The following is a 22523-nucleotide window of genomic DNA, read 5'->3' as shown; positions in this document are numbered from 1 at the left end:
TGCAACTTAACACTGGCATGAAACAGTATCAGTGTAGTAATAATAAGGTACCAGTAAAATAGTTCTGTGCTAAATGTTTGGGATTGACAGCTTTATTTTACACACTTACGCACATTTTGTATAATTTAACATGTGAAACAGACATCTGAAGTAAGACACTACCCAATCAAGATTCTGGAAGTATAGTTTATTACCACATAAAGCAGTACATATATTTAACTGTATAATTCTCTAAATATACTTAAATATACTTAGTTTTCTTTGTGGGTTTTGACAAAGGCACTCACCAATGCATGTAACATGGGTATTAAACAGGGAACAGTCATCAGGTGGGTTTTTGTGCAAAATTTAGTACATGTGTCACAAACATGCACATACAATAATGAACACAAAATATAATTCTGGAGATTCAACACACCCAAAAGCATACAGGACAAAAAAAACACTTCCTTAGGAATGTCATTTGGCAGTATAAAACTTTGGACCTCAACATGCATCCTGTTGTTCAGTGGGTCAGTCAAGTCATTTGGCAGTTTGAACACATGGAAATATACATTCCTGCAGAAACTGTGAACAGTCAGCTGAGCCTCTCCAGGACATGAAGAATGTTGCTGTGGAATAAGCCCGTCTGGCCACTGCTCTCCTGAGTAACAAGGACACGTCCATCAGGTCTAGGTCTGTGGACAAGCACTAGCTCTCCTTGAAGAAGACTGAGCTCAGAGTCTGTCTGGGCTAAGTGCGTCATGGTCACTCTGTGTCTGAGAAGACAAAGAAAGCATAAGAAACTGGAGACAGTTCTTCTCTGAATCTTATCAGTCACACATTTTAAAGTCTCTTTTATAATTTCAAAGGTAAATACATACAAAATCAAAACAAATTATACCTGCTGGGGCTAAACTGTGCTGACACAGCTGAGAGCGAGGGCTGGGGCAATATAGTTTTTTGTGGGTTAGAGTTAAGATCTGAAGTGACAGTTTCTAGGTTTTTCCTGAGGACAGGAGCTTTTCCTTCTTTAAGAATGATCCCTGGTCCATCTCTTCCCAGAGTAAGAGATGGGGCCCATACTTCTAAAGGAGGGGGTCCAGGACGGCCATTGGAAGGAACCTGACTTCCTGGGGACCAGGAGGAGGTCCGAGGTCTTAGAGGAGGAGAGTCTTCATCTGTGAGGAATCGCACTGACTTTGCAGGCTAAGGAAACAAAATATTTATCATTAAAGCACATAGAATACAGTAATAATAGAGGTCACTTGATTTTAGCAAGACATGCTAAATGAAAAAATTATTCATGTAAAAAATGTCATCAGACATTGACAGTGTGACACTACCTTGTCTGTGTTGTTCTTGTGTGAGTCAGGTCTCACGAGAATTGACTGTGGGCCGTTGTGAAGTTGATGAAACGCTGCCTCATGTAAAGCAGTGAAATCCTTGTCTTTCAGAAAAGCAGCAGCAGAGGGCGCTGCTGGCTCAGTCATCCGGCCCAGCGGTCGGCCTGCGTTGTGCAGGATGTTACTGTTTTTCTTTCTCTGTAAAGCGGGTGAGTAGCCCGATGCCTGAACTTGTGCAAAGTGCTGTACGTTGGACGGAACGTTCAAATTGGAAGTATGGCTGAGATGATTTGAGCCTAAAAACATGTAAAATAGTCATGTGTAAACCTTCTAACATTTCATATTTAACCCAGGTTTTGGTTGTTGGTACTTACCTCTATGTGGGTTAAAGATGCGTCTCACCATGTCCCAACCTTGTGAACCTCCATAGAAGGACGATTTTCCAGCCCCAGTGGATGACACTGCATGCTGTGCTCCATTCGGCACAGATGGGACTTGTCCTGTTGAGTATATTGTACCGTCAGCATTTACTCTATCAAGAGCAACGACCACAGCAGGATTCTTTGCAGCTGCAGGTTTCTTTCCAGCTACTGTGTTGTAGTGCGAGGACACATTAGCTGCTTTGGTCTCCAGGAGTCTTGCAGAAGTTCTACAATAAAGCAAATAGAACTATTATTATAAACTGACCTACCTATACCACATTACACACTTAACAATAGTTTAATTATGCACATAAAGAACACCCAATGAAGAAAAAGAGCCATTTGAAGACTGGAACATTTCCACAATTAAAAGTGCACTTTCATTTGTCTTTTAGGCTTTGTAAAGAAGAATTGCAAAAAACATAGAAATTACTGATGATTACAGGTAGCTGTAAGATAAAGGGGTACAAGATGACTTATTAAGGGGGTGCCAGTGAAATCTAAAAAGGTGGGAGATGATGTAGAAATAGTGATGAAATATGACATTTCTGTTTCATTCTGTTTAGTTTCATCCTTCTGGTTTTATACAGGTAAAAGATACGATTAGCATGATATATGCTAAGTAATAACTAGTAGCTCAAAGATTTGTCATAAGGAGTTTGTGTAATAATTATGACAGGCCAACACATTGTGTGCAGAGTTTACTTGAGCTGTGCAGTAGCTGTACTTTTCTTTTTCAGTAATTATTACAGTATGCATTTGATGACATGTATTTCTGCCCACACTGTCTGAATTCAGATGACATCCATCTCCCACACTGTGTGGTCAGGGATCACAGCCTTTCACCTGAGCACAGGCGTGATGTAGTTGCTGGGCAGAATGCCCACTTTGCCTGTTCGGAGAGATAACCCACGAAGCCAGCCTTCTTTGAACTTTCCATACACCCCCACCATCTCTCCTTTTCTCAGCTCCAGTTCTTCTGGCCGTCGGGGCTTGTAGGAGTACAGGACAGCACACCTGAGAAGTCACAGAGAGGTTATCAGTTACTGCATGACCTTATACAACCATCATCACAGTTATGAACTTTTCCCTGTATCTGCTAATCATTTTTTTTTTTTTTTTTTTTGCACATCTAATCATTATCATATAACTAATGTAATATTTAAAATCTGAAACCACGACTTTGACTCACACACTGATGGAGAGTTGCTGTGTGGAGGAGTTTTTGCTGTCTGCAGAGGCTGATGACATTTGGGGGTTCACCAGAGCCATAGAGACAGTGGGTGGAGTCTCACTGGTCATCTTTTTCTCCGTCTGTAATGGTATGCATACAGAAGTGTCACATGCAATTCAAAAGGTGATGCTTTGTTATCTGTAAAAAGTAAATGACTAAATGAGGAGCATACCCAAGGGCTGTTTTCATGATCAGACTCTCACTAAGACGGAGCTCTATCTAAGAATAAGACTTGAGATAAATGACTACATTTCTCCACACAAAACTGTTAAGTTCTTGATTATCTTAAGTATGACTAATTTGCTTTGAATTCTTGGTAAAATTAAGATTGATCATCCCATTACTTCAAGCCACTCAGCTCACTTCACTTGAGCAGCAAACCTTTATTTTGATGACGAACTTTTATAGTTACAGGATGCTTTACTTGCAAAAGTACAACATTAATATAAAAAAGTCAGTGGAAAAAAATCAGTGAAAAAATTGTCATTTAATGTAAAGCTTTACCTTCTCATTTCTCACTCCATAATATTATTAAAGCTAAAACAGATCACAGAGAATTTTTGAAGCCTTTAAAGAATAACCTCATTTTTTTATTCTGTCCACTTGACCATTGTTTTACAAACCATCTCTGTCCACTCTACAACACAAAAATGACACATTGTTTTCTAGTCTGTTTGCTTTCCCTGTGACATGTTTTCACACAAACTGGAGTTTCCAAAAAACCCTGTGAAAAAAATTCTCTCTTCTTTTCTTTTTTTCTTAAATTATATCAAATTTTCCCTGGTTCACATCAACTTTATTGATCTCTAAGTGAAATTCATTTGTCCTTCAGATTGAGAAAAGCATAAAAAATAAATAAATGAAAACAAGACATCAGTGAATTATTTAAGTAGTCAGTCTATCCACCATCAACTAAGGCATTGCACAGAATGAGGACATAAGGGATCTGTAACGTTCAGTCCTGCAGCTCAGGGAGCGGAGAGACTGTCCACTACAGCTGCTTCTCTGATTGGTGAGAATGTGAGAAGACAATGATGAGTGTATCTCTCTCCACTATGTCCATCAGTGATTTATTTCAAACTAGCTTGAATTTGACTAAAGTGGGAGGAAAACTGAAAACCAGTCTAATACACTTTTCTGTAACTGGCCCCTGCTGTCTTTCTCTACATATGCATTAAGGCAGCTTGAGTTTAATTCAAATTTGAAATATGCACAGACCGCACACGCAGTAATTTAGATTTAAATAATACTGTATCTTAACTGTGCAATTATTCTAAATAACAAATTACAGAAAACGTATGCCTGCAGTGCATTGGAAAGGTGCCGCTGACAGCTGTCAGAGCTACAGGAGGAAGAAAAACTCCCTGAGAAACTTTGAAGCGTAACCTCATTTTATATGCAGTGAGTATTTTATGTATAATACTATTTATACTTTCTAATTTTTTCTATACATGCTGTATCTTGCCTCTGGCTCTCTCTCTCATGCATCTTTGCTACCCTTACATTAAAGACTGCTATTCAAATGATTAACAATAACTAACAACACAAGTGGTTTTAGAAATGTTCTATGTTAGCTCCAAGTTTATCAATGATAAAAAAAAAGCCCAAGTCAGATGTGTCATTTGGCAGATAGCAGGGAGTGTCACTGAGGTGTGTCTGACAGCCGTTAATGACACAGTAAAGGGCTTTTAGTGGGATCCTCATTACACACTTATCTCCTTTGACTAAACACACACCCCTCACATAATGTTTTCTTATTGTTATTCTCACAAAGAGGCAGAAATAACTTGCCCACTGCCTATCTACTCAGTGACGTCCACAGATGCTCGCTGCTATTTACAGCACGACCACTCAACCACTGCTTGAAGGGTTAACACTGGCCTGGGCGCCTTGGGTTCCCTGTATACAACAGGTCCAGTATCTTACAGCTTTTATACCAGTATTCATGTTGTAACTCAGAGACACACAAAGGGAGTCTTAATTATGAAGCAGCCATTGATATAAGCACAGATTCACTTATCTAAGGGAACGCTGTGAAGCAGAAGTGAAATGGTAGGAAGTTAGAATATGTCCTGAAAGCCTGCAATTCTTGCCTCATATAGAATAACGGATGAACGAGCATCCTTTACTGCATCACTAATGTGTCAAAGTAGTAGAAAAATTAATGCAATTAAGAATATATTCACTACACTATAGCCATCTCCCTAAAAACACTGTGTATGCAAGATAAAAGCCCAACCAAGACATTTTCTCATGTGTTCAATTATTTAGTTCTTTTCATAACTCTGTGTCTTTTTCTATTTCTGGTTTGTATTTTTTTTTCCAGACACAAAGACTCTGTTTCAATTATGCTGCAGTCACGCAACAGCCAGGTGCTGTGACCCAGCAGGGCCAGTGGCTGTATTTACATGGAGAGCGTAAGCTGGCCATTGGTTGTGCCAGCAGAATCTAGTCACACAAATAAGCCAGTTAAGAATATTATTAGTATTATTGTCTTCCTGTGCCAGTCAAGTAGCACCATCTCCACTCATATTAAAACATAACATGCAGCGCACTTTTAATACTTCTCGGCCAAACATAGTGTAAGATTCTGTTGAAAGTTACTGCCCTATAATTTAGATTAGATTGTCTTTGTGTACAATTTATTACATAAATATTTATATTTGAAAGTAGTGAGATATAACTGCATAAGGCACAAGGCCACTGGACCTTGAAAAAGTAGGTCAAGGTGATCTATTTTCAATAGGCTTCTGCTCCATGCCAAGATGCATCCACAGTGTAAATTTGGTGCAGATATCTCAATGCATTCTTCAGATAATGCGATTATGTCGTTGAGTGGACAGACAGATGGACAGACGACAAAACAATTATAGTACCCCTTTGGTCAGAAGTTGGCTGAGGGGTAAAAATGGAACAAATACATTACTGTTAGAGTGCAATTTCAGGTTACTTATTAAACGTCTACTTTTATTTTAAGTCTTTTTGATTGTTTCAATTTTAATATCACTCGTTTGTCTATATTGAAAGTCTATATTTGAATAATCAATTTTCATCACCTCATCTGATTTTTCAAGATTCAAGAGGTTTATTGTCATATGCACAGGATAAAACATACCAGTTACAGCATAAAATAAATTGTCTGCAATTCCTCCTTCCATAGTAGAGTAAAAGGTAATAAAATGAAATAGAATAAAAATAAGTATAAATAGAACAGAAATAAGCTAATTTAAAAAGACTAAGTGAATTAATAGTGTCTAGGAAAGAAGTCTATGTAAAGGGAGGTATTATTTACATGTCGGGTTACATCATCAGTACTGTATGTACAGTATGTACACAACAGTGGCTGAGGATGATAGTATCCTGTGTGCATATTGATTATTGCACATGTATTATGTATTAAGATTACTGACTTGTAAGGACATCAAACCAGGTCTTTTACTTATCTGAAGAGCGCAGTGTCTTTCACACTGTAAGACACCTTCAGCAAAAAAACCAAACAAATGTACAAAGAAATCCATGACCATTATCATATATTCATAACTACCAATTAAAAACAATATTTCTTTATTGAAATAGTGGGTGAACACAAGAACTTAAAAGCTTAACTCTGTCACAGTTTGTGTAAGTGTATGAACTGGAAAGGTGCAAAGTAAATAGAGTAAAATGTTTCTGGATTTGGCTGAGTGATTAAATAAGTCTTTACACTCAGGTGTTTTAAAGTCAAGTCAGGCAAAATTTGGCTTGAGATTTGCTGGTACTCATTATGTCCCCAAAGTCTATGAACTTATAATAAAAATAATAATAGTGCACAGTGTCCCACAAAAACTGATTTACAGTAAACATATGAAAAATGAACAATAGATGGACAACAAGGTTTAAATCAATTAAAAAGACTTTAAAAATTGTAGAAGCTATAACAAAAGCTTATTTTTAATTACTGATTACCCTGTGTATTATCTACTCTACTAGTCTCAGCAATTTCCCATATCTAAGGTGATGTCCTAAAACTTTTTGTTTAGTCCAAAACCCAGAAATGTTTAGATACAATAGCTGAAAACGAAACCAACATTTGGGAAGCATAAACAAGAGACAGTTTGATATTTGTGCTTGAAAAATTAATCAAAAGAATGAATTTTAACTATTTATCTACATTCCTTTCATTATCTACTTTATTATGACTTACTAACATGTACTAAAGAACAATATGTATCACCCACTTTTCTTCTAATAAAAAGTTTAATAACAAAAAAAAGAATGAATTCAATATCAGAGGTACTTAATTAACCAACTGTTTCAGCCTCTAAGAGTTGGTTCAAAGCCTTAAATGTAATTCATTATGAACATGTTTTCATAATAATATTAGAGATCTTTATGCACCACTATGATAGAGGTTTTCTCCCCACATTACAGTTTTTGGCTCATTTCCATCCTAAATTACATTCCATCAGGAGGTAGGAATGGCATGTTTCCAAAAGTAACCCTGAAGGTTGAAGTGTGACCATATCATACCCTTGTAACGGTAACATTTTTCTTTGCATGTTGGTACATAAGCAGTAGCACCGATGTATGATATGACTTTTTACTTTCCCACATTACTCTTGTAGAGGATAGTGTCTTTGGCTCATTTCTATTGTGAATTTTATTCTTACAGGATGGATGAATAGCAGAGGAAAAAACATAATACAGCTAAGGTTACACTTCCAGATTTCTTTTTTTATATGTTCTTTTTTTATTCTTTATATTCTTTAAATAAAGCTATAAATTATTCCAGTCAGAATAAAATTAAGGAGGGAAATGAGCCAAACACACCATTTTATATCATCTATACAGTACATCAAGATAGCTGATACAATTATGAAGTTATGAGTTATTCTAAATCATTTCAAAGATAAGGACAGAATTAGGAAAGACATCATTTAGGTTTTCAGCTCCTGATGCATGGAACAAGCTTCAGTCTGAGCTCCATTTACAGTCACTGACACCTTTGACTGATTTTAAAGAGAGCATTAAAACTTGGGAATCAAGGCTGTTGGTCTGTAAATGTTTCGACTCATTGTCTATGTTTTTTCTGTGTTTGCAAATCCTTTTATTATTGTAAAACTGTAATTATGCGACTATTGATGCTGTCTTGGTCAGGTCTCCCTTGAAAAAGAGATCCCCCATCTCAATGGGACCAACCTGGTTAAATAAAGGTTAAATGAAATAAAAAGTTGAACTGTAGCTTCTAATATAGAACATAATAAGCTGCAGGTTGTACATGAGTACAATTACTACCTGTATTCATGCATATTCACAATCTATACATCAAAGCTAGCATTAAATGATCAGTAATAACTCAGAACAGAATGGTATCAGATATCGTGATGTAGCAGTGAAGGATGATATGCCTTTTCACTGTCTTGTGTTACATCTGAAGAGGATTTTGTGTTTGGCTCATTTCCATCCTAAATTTTATTCTTACATTACATAACATTGACGATGTTCACACCAATACGCATTATTTCATCCACAGTTAGTGGGAGGGCACATCTCTCTGTGAAACAGTGAAGCTAGAGGTGAGAGCTGATCAGATGATGCAGTAAGAATAGCGCCCATGCTAGTTTGGTCAGTAGGGAGGGGAACCTCAGGTTTAGGGACGAAGCCCTTCCATGACTTTGAAAAGGGAAGTGCTTGGCGCCTGCTATTACTGGCCCACTGATGTGAAAGTGAGTGTTACCTGCTTAGTGAAGAGGAAGGAGTTTGAAGGCAGGGGAGAGAGGGGTCTGTTATGTAACGAACTTCACCAGTGACTCATCATCATCAGCATGAGAGAGATAAGCAGACACACTGAGGGGCTCTCAAAGCCTCCCACTCTCTAAATCTATCTCTCATTTTTCCTCCTCTTCCTACTTCTGTTGTGCCTTCTTGCAGCTCACACAGTTAGTTTGTACCCCTTTTCCAAGTTCCTAAGTAGCTCTTTTCTGTAAATGTTTCCTTATACCCTTTCCTCAGCCTTATCCCTTCCATTTCTCCACCAACCTGCTCCGTGTTTTGTGTTCTGACATGTATAATTGCAGGGCAGAGCACCAAAACTTCAACTGAATCAAAGGAAATCATTGTCCCAGGGGGCAGGGCACTTGGCAGCAAGTTATATTATTAAACTTTGCAGAGCCTTTTATGTTAGTTGTGTACTCAGGCATAGACTCTGGTTGTCTATGATTTGATGCAGAATTATCTTGTTATACTTTTCTGAATAAGGCTGATAGAAAGGTGTGCAGTTAATGTGTTTGTTAAGATAAAAGACATAATAGGTTGAACATTTTTCATTGCTCACTTACAAAGTTTCAATCAAGAGGGTTTCTGAGATCATCTAAACCCACCCACAGAACTGCGAGGTGGGTGAACTACATTTTTTAATGCTCAAACACGTCACAGCTGTATTAGTAAATAAACCCCTGGAGAGTAAAGAACTAAAAATTTAATGATGCCAGTGTCTGGACAATAAATGTAAGGCAATAAGGCAGCATGCACCACATGAATAGAGAGGTCACAAAGCAGCTGCAGCAGCCAAAATCAGAGGTTCATGCTGCACTGAAAAAGTACAAACAGTCAGGTTTCAGAGTGAGATTGAGTCAGTGATCATTTTCAGTTTACTAAATTTAATGGATATTAAAAATGGTTCTTCCTTAATGTTCACAAAAGTATAATAATGAGGCCTCTTAACACCTAACTCTTTATGAAAAGATTGTATCAAAGTCATAGGATTTCTCTTCCATTACACTGACTCTTAAAGATTTCACAATAACTAAACTTCCCCCAAGTGTGTTATCTCTCTTCTCTCTATTAGACTGCTATTTATCACTGGGGTAAACTCTGGCTCATGTCCCAGGACTTGATTCAAGACCTTTGAGAGTTTCAGAACACTCCCCCACTCCTCAAACCCCACATGTTTCATATCTGGACCTTTTCTCAGAGCTGTGTTTTCTTAATGAGAGTCACTTCATCATGTAGCGACCAACAACAAGGGCGATGTCTTTTTTCTCATTCATTCCTTGAGCTTTGAGTCATGATTTCCTCCCTCTACCCCTGAGGAGAGCATTATCCTTTAGTGACTCAAATGAAAACATCTATTATTTCACACAAAAACTGCCATGCCTATTTCCAAACACATGTTTTGTGTTAAAATAAGTAACTGAAAACAAAAAAAACAAAGGTAGGTTAACTCAACCGAAAACTAGATGACGTTACGTTGAAAGATTATGAAGATTAAATTAAAAGCTATCCAAATACAGACAGATATGTTGGCAGGTGACTCACCTGTGGCAGGTGTCTGTGTGTACCGTCGGTGTGACGCCTAACTCGCTGCGAGTTTACTCTGGATGGGTGAGAGTGGCTCCGGGAGGCAGAGGGCACAGAGAGGCGGTGTGGTGCTTGACCCTTATGGTTGATGGTGGTGATGTTGTTTGCGTCTGCTTTGGCTGTCTGATAAAAGTTGATGTTGCTGGCTCCAGGCTGTTTCCGTTGGTTAGAGAGGGGCAAAGCATTGATAATAGGTGTCTGTGACGGAACTTGAGAGACTCCGTAATGGGTGGTCCTATTGGATGCGTCAGTGGCCTTTTCTTTGCCCCCACTCCCTGTCCAATGGTGAAATTCCGCTGAGTCACTCCCCTTCCGACTCTTTCCTTCAAGCAGTTTGGCAGCCACTGAGTTTGGCTAAAAGAGATGAATACATAACAAGAAACCACAAGTGAAAATCAGGATAAATCCTAAGAGAGAATAGTCAATCCTCAGTCAACAAAATCTTCTCCAACTCGCTCACACCTTCTACTAGCGCCTGTCAACCTCTGCTCCTGCTGATCAGCTGAACGACTGTCTAAACACACCCACTTATCACTACCCCAACAACTTGTTGGACACACAGGCAGGCAGGCAGGCAGGCAGAAGGATAAGTAACAGTCAAATAAGCCAGAGAGATTTGACTGGTGCTGAGAAAGTAGCAGGAGGCGATGTGAAATACAGAGCTGCACAGACAGGCAGGCACGGCAGGGTTAATGCTTTCACTCCCCACAGTGATGTGCTGTTATGCCACCCAAGCAGAGAAAGCATTACTGTGTCTTCACGCCTGACTGCACGACATGAGGAGAGGAAGGCTTAGAAAGAAGAGGGAGAGGAGAAAGTGCAGGGTAAAAGAATAGAGTACAGAGGTAGAGAGAGATGAAGGAGGCTGCTGAGGAGGAGAAGGAGGAGGAGGAGGAGGCAAGGAGCAGCAGAGGAAAGGAGGAGCAGAGATGAGTAAAAAAATATGAACAAACTACAACAGAGGGAAGTAAACAGAATTATTTTCTACAGTTGAATGTGGCTCCATATTAACCCCACTGTAGGAACGAATAGAATTTCTCCCATGCATGCATCAAGTTAATTCCTGGAGGCAGATACTACTGAGGAGAACAAATGACAATCAGCTTGGTAAGCAAGCTCTGCAAACCTGAGTAAGCCACATAGTCACACACTAATAAGCAGCTGCAGACACAGCAGGGCTACACAGATTAGTTCTCTACCTCAGCACTTCGTAGCAAAGGAGTGACATTTATGGATGAATCAAAGATTTGAATGAAAATCAAGGTAGTGTCCAGGCAGTGACCTGGAATTAATGACAGCCAGTGACGATGTATATGGTTCAGCTCATTACAAGAGCCAGACTATAAGAGCGTAGTGCCAAACAGCAGGTGTCAACCTTGATCACAGTGAGAAGACTGTAACCTACATTTAAGGAGAGGAGAGGAGAGGAGAGGAGAGGAGAGGAGAGGAGAGGAGAGGAGAGGAGAGGAGAGGAGAGGAGAGGAGAGATAAAGAAAGATAGAACTAACCTCTGTAAACTGCAGAGGGCAAATTCCAACTTTGGCCCCTAGTTTGGCTTCAATCCAGTGTTCATCCACCCGTCTGGTGACAGTAAGGATGTCTCCCTAGAATATGTCACACAGAAAGAATTCGATATGACAAAAGTTGTGAAAATATGACCAGCTAAACCGAGGCTCAGGATGCCTGGTGATCATAACAGAGTGACGCTCGCCCTGAAGACCGAGCACTCGGAGCTCTGCGTTTCCCTGCAAACTGTGACATCAACTCCATTTGTGTCTGCAGGCCCAGTCCTTTCTGTAACTAGTCTCGCTTTAAAAACATCTGACCATCTGCATTGAAAAAATAGCAGGCTCAAGTGTTCTTTAATGGAAAGCAAACAAGCGCTGAGACCCTTATATAACTCCCTGAGAAATCCTTCAGGGGAAGTAACAACCACTGCAGCAGAGGTCTGCGCCTAAAGCTCCACAAGTCTCTGAAAACAGTGAAAAGAACAAAAAGCAATGACCATTAGTGGAAACTTCCTGTGTACTGTACATACTGATGCATCAAACACATTCAAGACTGATGCTGAAACACAATCCTGGTGTGGGGTCAAAGTGGAGCACTGATCTTATGCCATTATTAGATACTGCAACTGTCATGGAAGATAACGTTTTTCCCTTTAATAATTAATACAGTAGATCCATCTGTAGTCAGTTAATCACTGCATTATTTAGTCCATAGAACATCATGACATAGAAGGTACAACGGCGCACAAGGAATATTTTCTCACTTATGTAAATCATTAAATAAGTAAGTTAGGGCTGGGAAATATGGCCAAAAATTAAATCTAGAGTTTAACAAAATAAGATGATTCATGATTTTGTTTTTTCTGGCTGACATAAAACCAAGATATAACATGACTGAAAAGCACTTTAATTTTCTTGCATCACCACATAAGCCTGGAATATCAACAAACAGTAACAATTATATGCAAATATGTAAATAATATGTATATATGTACAAAACAAGTGATATAAATAGAAGATTCTCTTTTATAATTCGTGTTCACTCTTGAATATTTCTGCTAGTTCCTGCATGATGTTTTATTGTATTTTTGCTGCTGTTAATACTGCAATTTCCCCACGGTGGGGTCAGTAAATCTTATCTTGTCTTATCTTATCTTATCTTATCTTATCTTATCTTATCTTGTCTTATCTTATCTTATCAAAAAGCAGCAGTAGAAAAGGTGTAAATGTAAAACATTATTTGCTAAAAAAAATGTTGTGAGTAAATACCACAAGTAGGCAATGATCATAGAAATATGACAACAATGAATTTATTACAATAAAAAAAACAACTTGCATTTTTCATTTTTGTTGAAAAAAAAAACAAAAAAAAAAACATAGAGCACCAGTCTCAGTTTACAATTCAGGTATTTCTCACATTGAAAAGCACAACCTTGATAATTGAATTAATTGTATATACTGCCCAGCCCAAATTCAAGGGTGTTGATTTTATTTGGTCTTTATTTCACATTTGGTGTCCCTCCTCTGCTATGCAACACTGCAAGAAACCCTGCCATTACTTGAAAAATCAATTGCACATTTTCAGGTGACTGATTCCACCTGCTGTGTTTAGTAAGTAGTTTGAGAAACAAACCTTGAGGAAGCTGAGACAATATTTACTGTCTTGCAGATTCATCTCTTCTGGGTTAAAGTCATACAGTGCCCTGCAGAGCGCTGGCGGTTGGGACTGCTGGAGGGGCTGCAGCTGAGGTGCCTGGCTGACAGCCTGCAGCGCGCCGCCACTGACAGATGCAGCACTTCTGTCACCAGAACTTCCGTGGTGCCAGTTCTCATCCACTTTTTGTTTCAGGGAGATGTTGTTACCAGGCGCAAGCACCAGGTCTTCTGGTGAATCACCTCGCTGGTTATACATTGAAGCTCTGGGAGAAACCTGAAAAGCAGAGGAAAATCAACCATTGTGTCTTTTAACAATTCATTGCATTCCTCAAACTACTGAAACAAATCTCTTTATAAGGATTTTGAAAGAAGGCCCACAGGCTTCACTCTGAAGATAATAAAGTAGTGTCTTGACAATTCAACTAGCGAGTGCAATATAAAGCTTTACTGTGTGTGCTTTAGAATTGCAAAGAGAGAGAAAAGAGCTTATTCAATTACCACAGTAACACATGTAGAAAGTTTTTTTCAAGAATTATATACAACACCTCAGCAGGATTATGCATAAACGACAAGGTTGATTTTCATTCAACTTATTAGGGGTGTAGGGCATGGATCACGGAAAAACCCAATGAGGTCTCATCATACAAAATACATCTTTTTGGTGGTTTGAGGTCTCTATAAACTCAATAGTAGGGCTGGACAAAACAAAGGGGCCTTCAAAAAATTTGTAGAAAATGGACAGTTGGAAAAAAAAAGGTTAAAAAAAGTTATGATGTTTATTTTTCAACATATGCTCCATTAAGGTCAGGACACTTTTGCAAGCATTGAGCACAGCTAGTTTTGTTTGCAGTCATTTTGGAGAAAAATCACATTTGGCATGTGTTGGTGTTTTATCTACCACACGCTTAGTTGCAATGTGCAGGCTAAGAAATATTGTCAGCAGGTTGATTAGTGCAGAGCTGGATGAGGAGTATAAACTGTGAATATAACTGTATGTATGTTACTAAATGCATTTATGATGTGTTTACAAAAGCCTTATGTTCTAATCTGATCACAGCTGCCTCGTACATGGATCTGTCAGTAAGTATTCACAATCATTGGTGATGAAATGTGGACAGTGATGTTTGTGTTGCAGCGTTATACATTGTACACAGCAGTGTAGAGCCATTTGTGGAAGTGACACAGAAAGGTACTAAGAAAAGTGATCTACAATGTTTGTCAACTCCTTTATAGACGTCTTTAATATGCGCATATAAATGATATTAATATAAGTTATGGATATGGTGACATGGGACGATGTAAAAACCTTGGTGGAAATATGCACTCTAATGAGTATTCAAAACTATGATAATCAAAATGACAAGCTTTGCAGGAGCATAAAAATTAATTAATATGTGTTTCATCTCACATTCACAGTGTACCGACAATTTCACAGATGCCAAATGTCAGTGTGAAGTCACTTAGCAGACTTTGCTTTTACTTTGTCCTCCAACAAAGTTACTGCAGGGCATTTGATTGTGACTTACTTATTAAAGCTGAAAGTACACAAATGGCAAAACAGCAAACAGTTGCTCAGGAGTCAAAATCACTTGAAAAATTAATCAAATTAAAGTGTTTCTGTTAGCTGACATTTCATCAAAAAGTAAGCATATTAGTTAACTATTTCAATTTATTTTCGTCATTTTTATTTGATAATTTCTGTCTATAGTATGACCTGGCACAAACTAAATAATGATGACCATTTTACACTGTACACTCTACCTCACAATATTAAGTGCAATACAGGCCAGTGGCCAATTAGACTTCCTCCCCTCACATTTTGCACATGCACAAGTGTTTTAATACATAGGTCTTTTTTTTGTCTTTATTTAATTTAATTTATACAAAAGTCTTTTTCATATATATATATATATATATATATATATATATATATATATATATATATATATATATATATATATATATATATATATATTACTGGGCTAAATCTGGGACCTCGAGTACCAAATTTCACGCCATCTCGTGTAAATGTGTGCTGGTATAACAATAAATGACAGAACTATTGGTAGTAGGTATTGATAGTTTGAGTATATTCATTAATATTACAGAAGTTTGACAACAAATTACAACAAACAATGACAACAAACTAAGTGACCTGATTTAATGCGCTATATGTAGTATTGATATTGCAAACTCTCAACAGGAATGGGAAGTTACGTCCCAGATCATGCTTACGGCTAGCAAAAAAAAACACTGAATCAAAGCTATGTACCCATAGACTGTGTGACTCACTGAAAAAGTATAAAGCTCATTGTTTAATGCTACACACGTCTGTATTATGGTATGATCAGGTTTTCTTCAAATAAAAAACTCGCTGCTGGTTTTTATGACACTTGATCAAAATAACACTGTATCTTATGCTTTTATTTAGGTTGTTGCGGTGGCTGATAGTTTACATTATAGCTCTGTTAGCTTAGCTCTGTTTACAGACAGAAAACAAGTGGAGTAAAGCCATGAATCACCTCTTTTTTTGTACAGTTTCTGTTATCAAAGCCTGCATTGAAGATCTGTTTGGTCACAGTTTACTCTAAACCATGGATCAACAAACAGCGAACTTAGATAACATAATAACATGACATAATATCTATATACCTCCATAAGCCTTATAATCAAACTTGCTGCCATTTCAGCATCAAACTCTATTCTGTTCCTTTAGAGCTGTGTTCGGTGGTGAAAACAATGTTGTTTCTTTAAGGTTCTCATCCCCTCTCCTCACTTTCTGACATTTGGTCAATGATCCTGAAATGTTTGTTTTCCCCATGATGGGACACCAACAGAGTCACTCACTGCTCCCTCTAGTGGTCACACTAATCTGCTGGACTGTCATTGCATATCTCTGCAATCCAGTACATTAGCATCTTTGACATAACTTCAAGACTCCTTATATTGAACACTCTAATGATAATTTTGGGTCATACTGAATTATTATGAATAGAAATACTATACCTACCTCTATTACACTATATCTAAAGCTGTCAGACAAATGAGCTGCTGAACAAAACGTATTTGCCTTTAACATGAGAAGAAGCAAAGTAAATTGAGTAAATGACAAGCACTCCAGTAAATATATTTCCAGTTTTGTGAATTAAGTTACAGTATATTACTTTGGTCTGAGTTTTTTTAAGTGTGTGTCCAAAGCAGCAGGATAACAATCTCACCCTCATGAACACGGCTGAGTCTTCTGCACTCTGGCTGAACTCAAGCTAAGGATTAGATGCAAATTCTTGAATACTGAACAGTTACTACATAAAGCTATTTGGAAGGTAGGTCTCTTTGTTTCGCATCACCTAAGAGAATAAAACATCAGCATGAAATGAATACTTTGTACTGATTTACTGACAGCAAAGTACATTATGATCCTCAGATCTCTGCTGGGTTTAAATTAGGAGACAGTGTGTTGCATTGATCTATTCTGAGAATAAATTACTTTGAAAGGCTCCAAAATCCTATCATTTCTCCCTTCTTTACCACATCTTTGGAACTGCATTTTATGTAACTGTGTAAACATCTTGAAAATAATGAACATGAACAGTCACTTAAATGTCTTGACGACATGGGAAATGACTGAAAATTTCCAATGCAATTTTACCATCATTTATGCAGAACTCATTTGACTGATCAGCATAAATGTACACGAAGAATTATGGTGTTGTATTGACAAACAAAAAAATACTCAACAATAACAGCAGATGCAGAAACAACCACTTATTTGATATGGTCTTCTAGTTTTTACCAATACAAGAAGTTATTGTAATTAATCTTCATTTAGTCATTTAGCCTTTATTGTTTTTACATAGTACTTGTGAAAGGTTATAGTAACTAAGCTTTATAGTGACTGTGCAGACATCAGATCAGGAACAGGTATCTCTGTGACCTGAACAGAAAATCATAACTTTAAATGTATCGACAGAATAATGTTTCAAAAACAGTTAGACTGATGGACAGTTTGTTGGTGGACACACTGGACTGAGTGAAAGCACTCTCTATATCTTTAGTATCACCTTAGAGCCCTGGTTCCCAAAGATTTTCAGCTCAAGACCCCCCCAAAAAAAACAATTTACCGTCTCCTCGGGACCTTCATAAAGGTGACAAGTTTGATTATAAGGCGTATGGAGCTATAAACTTCCTAGCAGTTATGTTACTATCTTTGCCAAGTTCACACTAAACGGTGACAGTTATGATTTTGTTTGGACATTATAGTTCAGCTATTGATGTAAACTGAACAGAAAACAGGGCTGATTTGTGTTTTCACTGTGGCTGTTTTCTGTCTAAATACAGTGCTAAGCTAACAGAAGTAAAACGTAAACTATCAGCTGATGCAATAACCTACATGAAGATTATAAGACTGTTATTTCCACTGAAGATAACAGGCTAAGGGTTTTTATGCAAAGAGGAAAACTCGATAATATAAAAGTACAGATGTGTAGCTTTAAACAATCAGCTTTATACTGTATTCAGTGGGTGATGCAGTCTGTGAATACATAATGCTGATTCGTTGGTGGTTTTGGTAGTCCTTGGTGTGTTCTAGTACATGACTGTCTCCTGCTGTTGATAGCTCAGAATATCAATACTACATATAACCCTTTAACACAATGTTAAATTAAATGCACTTCGCTGGAATATCAACATAACACAAATCAACAAAAGACTGACTGGCTTTTCCACTGCCAAACATGTATCCAGATACATGTTCATCTACTTGTGGCTGTTTTACATTGTTTATATCTTGTTTAATTTTGTCTTTTACATATTTTGGATGTTCACTGAGAGAACATTGAAAGATCTTGGTGATTGGTGGGCACTCATTGACAGGTCTTTGGGAGATTTGGCCATTTTTTCATCGCTCAATAATCTCCCAACGGTCACCACCCCTGTGGAAAGGGGGTCTAACTCTTTATGATCCAGATCAAACGGTGACGCAGGGACACATTTCATGTTCAATAAGCTCTGTGTTGAAAACTAAATAACTTAATCCATGTTTAATACATGTATGAATAGGTCTCAGTAATTGCTTTCATATGACACATGTCACAATTTAAGAAATTAAATTTTGGGGTAAAAATACTTAAATTACTGCTGCATGAGACAGGGACTCAAAATGAACATCATTTATATTTTTTTAAACAAATGTACAAAACATGCTGTTCTCATAAGAAATTGATACTAAATGAAACATAGGGCTTTAGCTGTGATGTTAAACTACAATTTGGGTAATAATGTTTAAATGCTAAGTTTTTATGAACACAAATATGTTGTGACACAGGGACAGCAGTTTGTCACTTTGTTCAGTAGTCAGAATAAAAGACTTTGCTGGGACTAAAACACTACAAATATGCTAATAAATTTTTATTTAACATACATATTGCAACTGAAGTGATATACAGCTAATAGCAGTGCATATTTTACAATTACAATTGTACATAACCTTTCTATATTCTTGTACTGGTGAATAACCCATTCCCACAGAGTCACAGACTTAAAATGTCACTAATACAAGCAAGAAAAAATATTATTATTAGAGTTAAAAGTACATTTACATATTTAGTCCCTTTTAGGTTTCATTTTATGTTGATTATACCTTTACATCTTTTTTTCTAAGTCATAATTAAATTTTGTAAACAGTTCCATAAAATAGAGTTCTTAAGCTAAAAAATGACCCTACTTGAGAAATGATAGATGAATCTTTAATTTTTGACACTGATGTTGACTGATGTTCACTTAATCTGGCCCTTATTCTATGTCCTCAATATCATCTGCTCACAAATTCTTCCACCATAAATCAATTCAAACATGACACCGTAGAAGCAGACTTCAGTGACCTCCACATTTCCTTTGGTTTGACATTGTACTGCATATGACGTCTTTGTTATTGTTCTGTTGCACATGTGAGTCAGGTCAAGACCGTGACCAGTTCAAAGTGGAATCTGATATTGGCCACACTTAAAAAATAATGAGAACAGTCAAACAATAGAATCAGATCTGAGTAATAAATCCAAATCAAGCCTAACGGCTGGTAGTGTGAACAGCATCATAGTCCCATATATTTGATTTGTTTGTTTTGTTGCTGTTTTTTTGCACTTTTGCATCATATATGAGCATTCATGGTCTTTCCTACAGTTATTAGTTTTAGGAGCAACCCTCCAAGCCATTTGTGGCACCACCTAAGACAAATTAATGTAAAACCAATGTGAAGGGCATCAAAACCAACTAAACAACTTTTGCCTAAGGAATGTTTTCTACATCTTGAGCAAGTTTTGCCTTTAGGCTTTTTAAATGGTGCTTATTTATCTGCTCTAGCTTTTTCACACAAACATGCAAATAAAAAATATACAAAATTATGAAACCATACCATTTTTATTGGAAAACATTACATTTCCCTATGGGAAGACCACTATCCTTGTGTCAACATTGTCCACGAATGCAAGGAAAATGCTGTTATTGATGTTTCTACTTTTTTTATGTAGCTTACTACAAATTTTACAAGACAAAATTCCTCAGCCACCTAAGTGTGGCAGTGTGGCTCTAAGTGGTTCTGGGTCATGCTATGTGTTCCAGGCGGGGGTCATGCACTCACCTCACTGTGCCCTTGCTTCTCTCTGTTTTGACTGTCCAGCTGCTGACCCTCCCTGACTCTCACACTGGCCCCAGACAAGGGCACAGCGCAGCCGTCTGTCTGTTTGCTCCTGCTCTGCCCCGTGGAGCCCTGGAGCCCCTCCAGAAGCCGAACAAGCAGGAGGTTCACAGGAAGCTCCTCCACCGTCCTGGCTGGGACTGGAGTGCGACATTCTGGGCAGAGCAGCTGGGAGTGGGCTGTCTGATGCCTCTGCAAGCAGGACACACAGAAAGTGTGTTGGCAGGGCAGGACCTTGGCTGACACATCCAGCTGCTCCAAACACAGAGGACATTCCAGCAAGGCTATTAGAGCCAGCTCCTCCATTTTAAAAGAGCCACCCCTTTTTGTGACTACTTCTGGTTCATCTGAAAGGCTGTAATCCACCATACTGGAAGAGAGAAGAATGAAAGACTAAATCAGTGAAAATATCTGAAACTGTACAGTGATAGTTACAATGTTTAATGTCCAAAGTTTTCTTCTAACAAACAATCCTCCTGAGACCCAGCAATGCATGGCTTTCCAAAAATGCTGTCCAATGTAAAGGACAATCCATAAAAAGTATATATCTGACACTGTTGCATTATGTTGTTTCCAGTAAAGGTGATTATTTATAAAGCCCAAACCTGTGTCTCATGAGGATATCAGAGACTTGGAATAACATTCCAGCTGCAAAAATAGAACGTACCACCTTCAATACATTCAAAACCATCTCAAACAATAGCTTAAAAGGAACCACATCTGTGATCATTAAATTCATGACAATATGTGTAATATCTTATGTTACATGTTATTATAGCCTTTTTATTTGTTATCTTGGGTTTTCTTATTGTACGATGTTTTTTCCATTGTGTGTTAATTGCGTGTTTTCCTGTGCAGTGTTTGATGTATTGTTTTTCTTCTGTCATTGTTGTTTCTTCTGACCTACTGGGGATTACACATAGTATTCTTGCTAATTATGGCATATTTGCATTGATATGTTCATTAATATACACTGGCCCCCTTTTGAAATAAGTACAACTAAAAGTAAAATCACTTAAACATGTCTTCAAAGTGTCTGAGAAAGTGAAGGTATGAAGATAAGTCAACGCGTTGTAGTAACCACAACACGCTGCTGACTGCTGGTGGAACAGGTGTCATGTCAGCTCACCTGGCTGCACAGGTAAGACTGGAAACCCTCACAGAGGACGACAGACTTATATTTTCAGTAACAACACAGCGGGAAAACAAATGTAGGACTTACACATGTTGGCTATCTGCTTCCGGAGCTATAATATTCCAGACACTCCGGTTACGGAACGTTTAACTTCTTCTTCTTCTTAGCCGCTGTCGCCATGACGCAGCGCGCGGCGGACGGAGGAACGTGCACGGGACAGACGCGTGAGTGAGCTCTATCGTAAGGAAAGAAAGAACACACCGAAATATAGGATGACACGAGCACCCACCTGTGGAAAGTCGAGTTAAAACAAACCACTGTTGGTGGTGGTGAAGACTCGGTGCGTGTAACTGGGATAATTCATCAGGAACTGTGTCGAATTTCAGTTTCACGTCCCCCTGAGTTTAACCCTTAACACCTGAGCTGCTCTCGGTTTCACACTATTAGCTCCAAGAACTGCAAAAATGGCGGATAGATTTAGAATAGCCTAAATAATGAATATTACACGTTTATAAACAAACGTTATAGTAATTAATAATGCATGTCTTGGTCGTTATTAGTGACTTTAAGAAGCTCTTCTATGGGCTACACTTCCTATTTATTGTAATGTTATAGATCTTACTTAGCTGTGAGTTTACGTTTCCCATTTATATGTCATACTTTTACTTTAAAATGTAGACCAGGAGGAAACGAAGGAAAACTGAGAAGGCCAGTGTTTACAGGAGGCTACTGTCATGTGACATGGTCTCCCTCTGGTGGTGCATTCACTGACCAGCTACTCAGCCTTTTTTTTTCCATCACCTTCAGAGTCCACATTAGTCCTAATGGGAGCTACTCAGTGCAGGAGAATCACATAAAGCTGGACTCAGGTATCAACCAGGGAGACGTTTCCTTTTTTTGGTCTCTAAATTGGACATTTGTTAAATTTTACAGGTACAAAGCAGTCACACACACGTTGAAAATAACAATGACAGCCCTTGTTATGCTGTTATTCACATCATCTAGATTTGATTTGTACAGTCCAAACCTCCAATTCCCCATCTTGCATCCTAAGAATAAATAATTTATCTATATTGGCTATGTACTGAAAGTTCAGGACATCCGTTTAAATTTTTTAAACAAGTATGAATGTTTCATATCTTTCTTCACGTCAGCAGAACATGGGGAATTCTAAAAATGTACATATGGCTTTTACAGAGAGAGCAAGTGCAAAA

The 22523-nt window shown here is 37.9% G+C and overlaps 1 protein-coding gene across 1 annotated transcript; it reads right to left on the bottom strand.

Moving 5' to 3' along the window:
* Positions 1-168: 168 nt before the first annotated feature.
* sh3rf2 (SH3 domain containing ring finger 2) lies at positions 169-21668 on the bottom strand. The gene is made up of 11 exons (XM_030145338.1): positions 21397-21668; positions 20118-20544; positions 13461-13757; positions 11828-11923; positions 10278-10673; positions 2940-3061; positions 2594-2764; positions 1700-1974; positions 1326-1621; positions 884-1188; positions 169-758 (listed from the first exon to the last, which is right to left on the bottom strand). Exons 2-11 carry the CDS (start codon positions 20541-20543, stop codon positions 578-580), a joined length of 2565 nt encoding a protein of 854 aa, XP_030001198.1. The 5' UTR covers position 20544; positions 21397-21668; the 3' UTR covers positions 169-577.
* Between the last annotated feature and the right edge of the window lie 855 nt (positions 21669-22523).

This window comes from Sphaeramia orbicularis, chromosome 10 (genome assembly GCF_902148855.1).
Source record: "Sphaeramia orbicularis chromosome 10, fSphaOr1.1, whole genome shotgun sequence".
NCBI lineage: Eukaryota > Metazoa > Chordata > Actinopteri > Kurtiformes > Apogonidae > Sphaeramia > Sphaeramia orbicularis.
The sequence above is the reverse complement of the archived record's forward strand: the minus strand, read 5'-3'. Positions and strand labels throughout refer to the sequence as shown.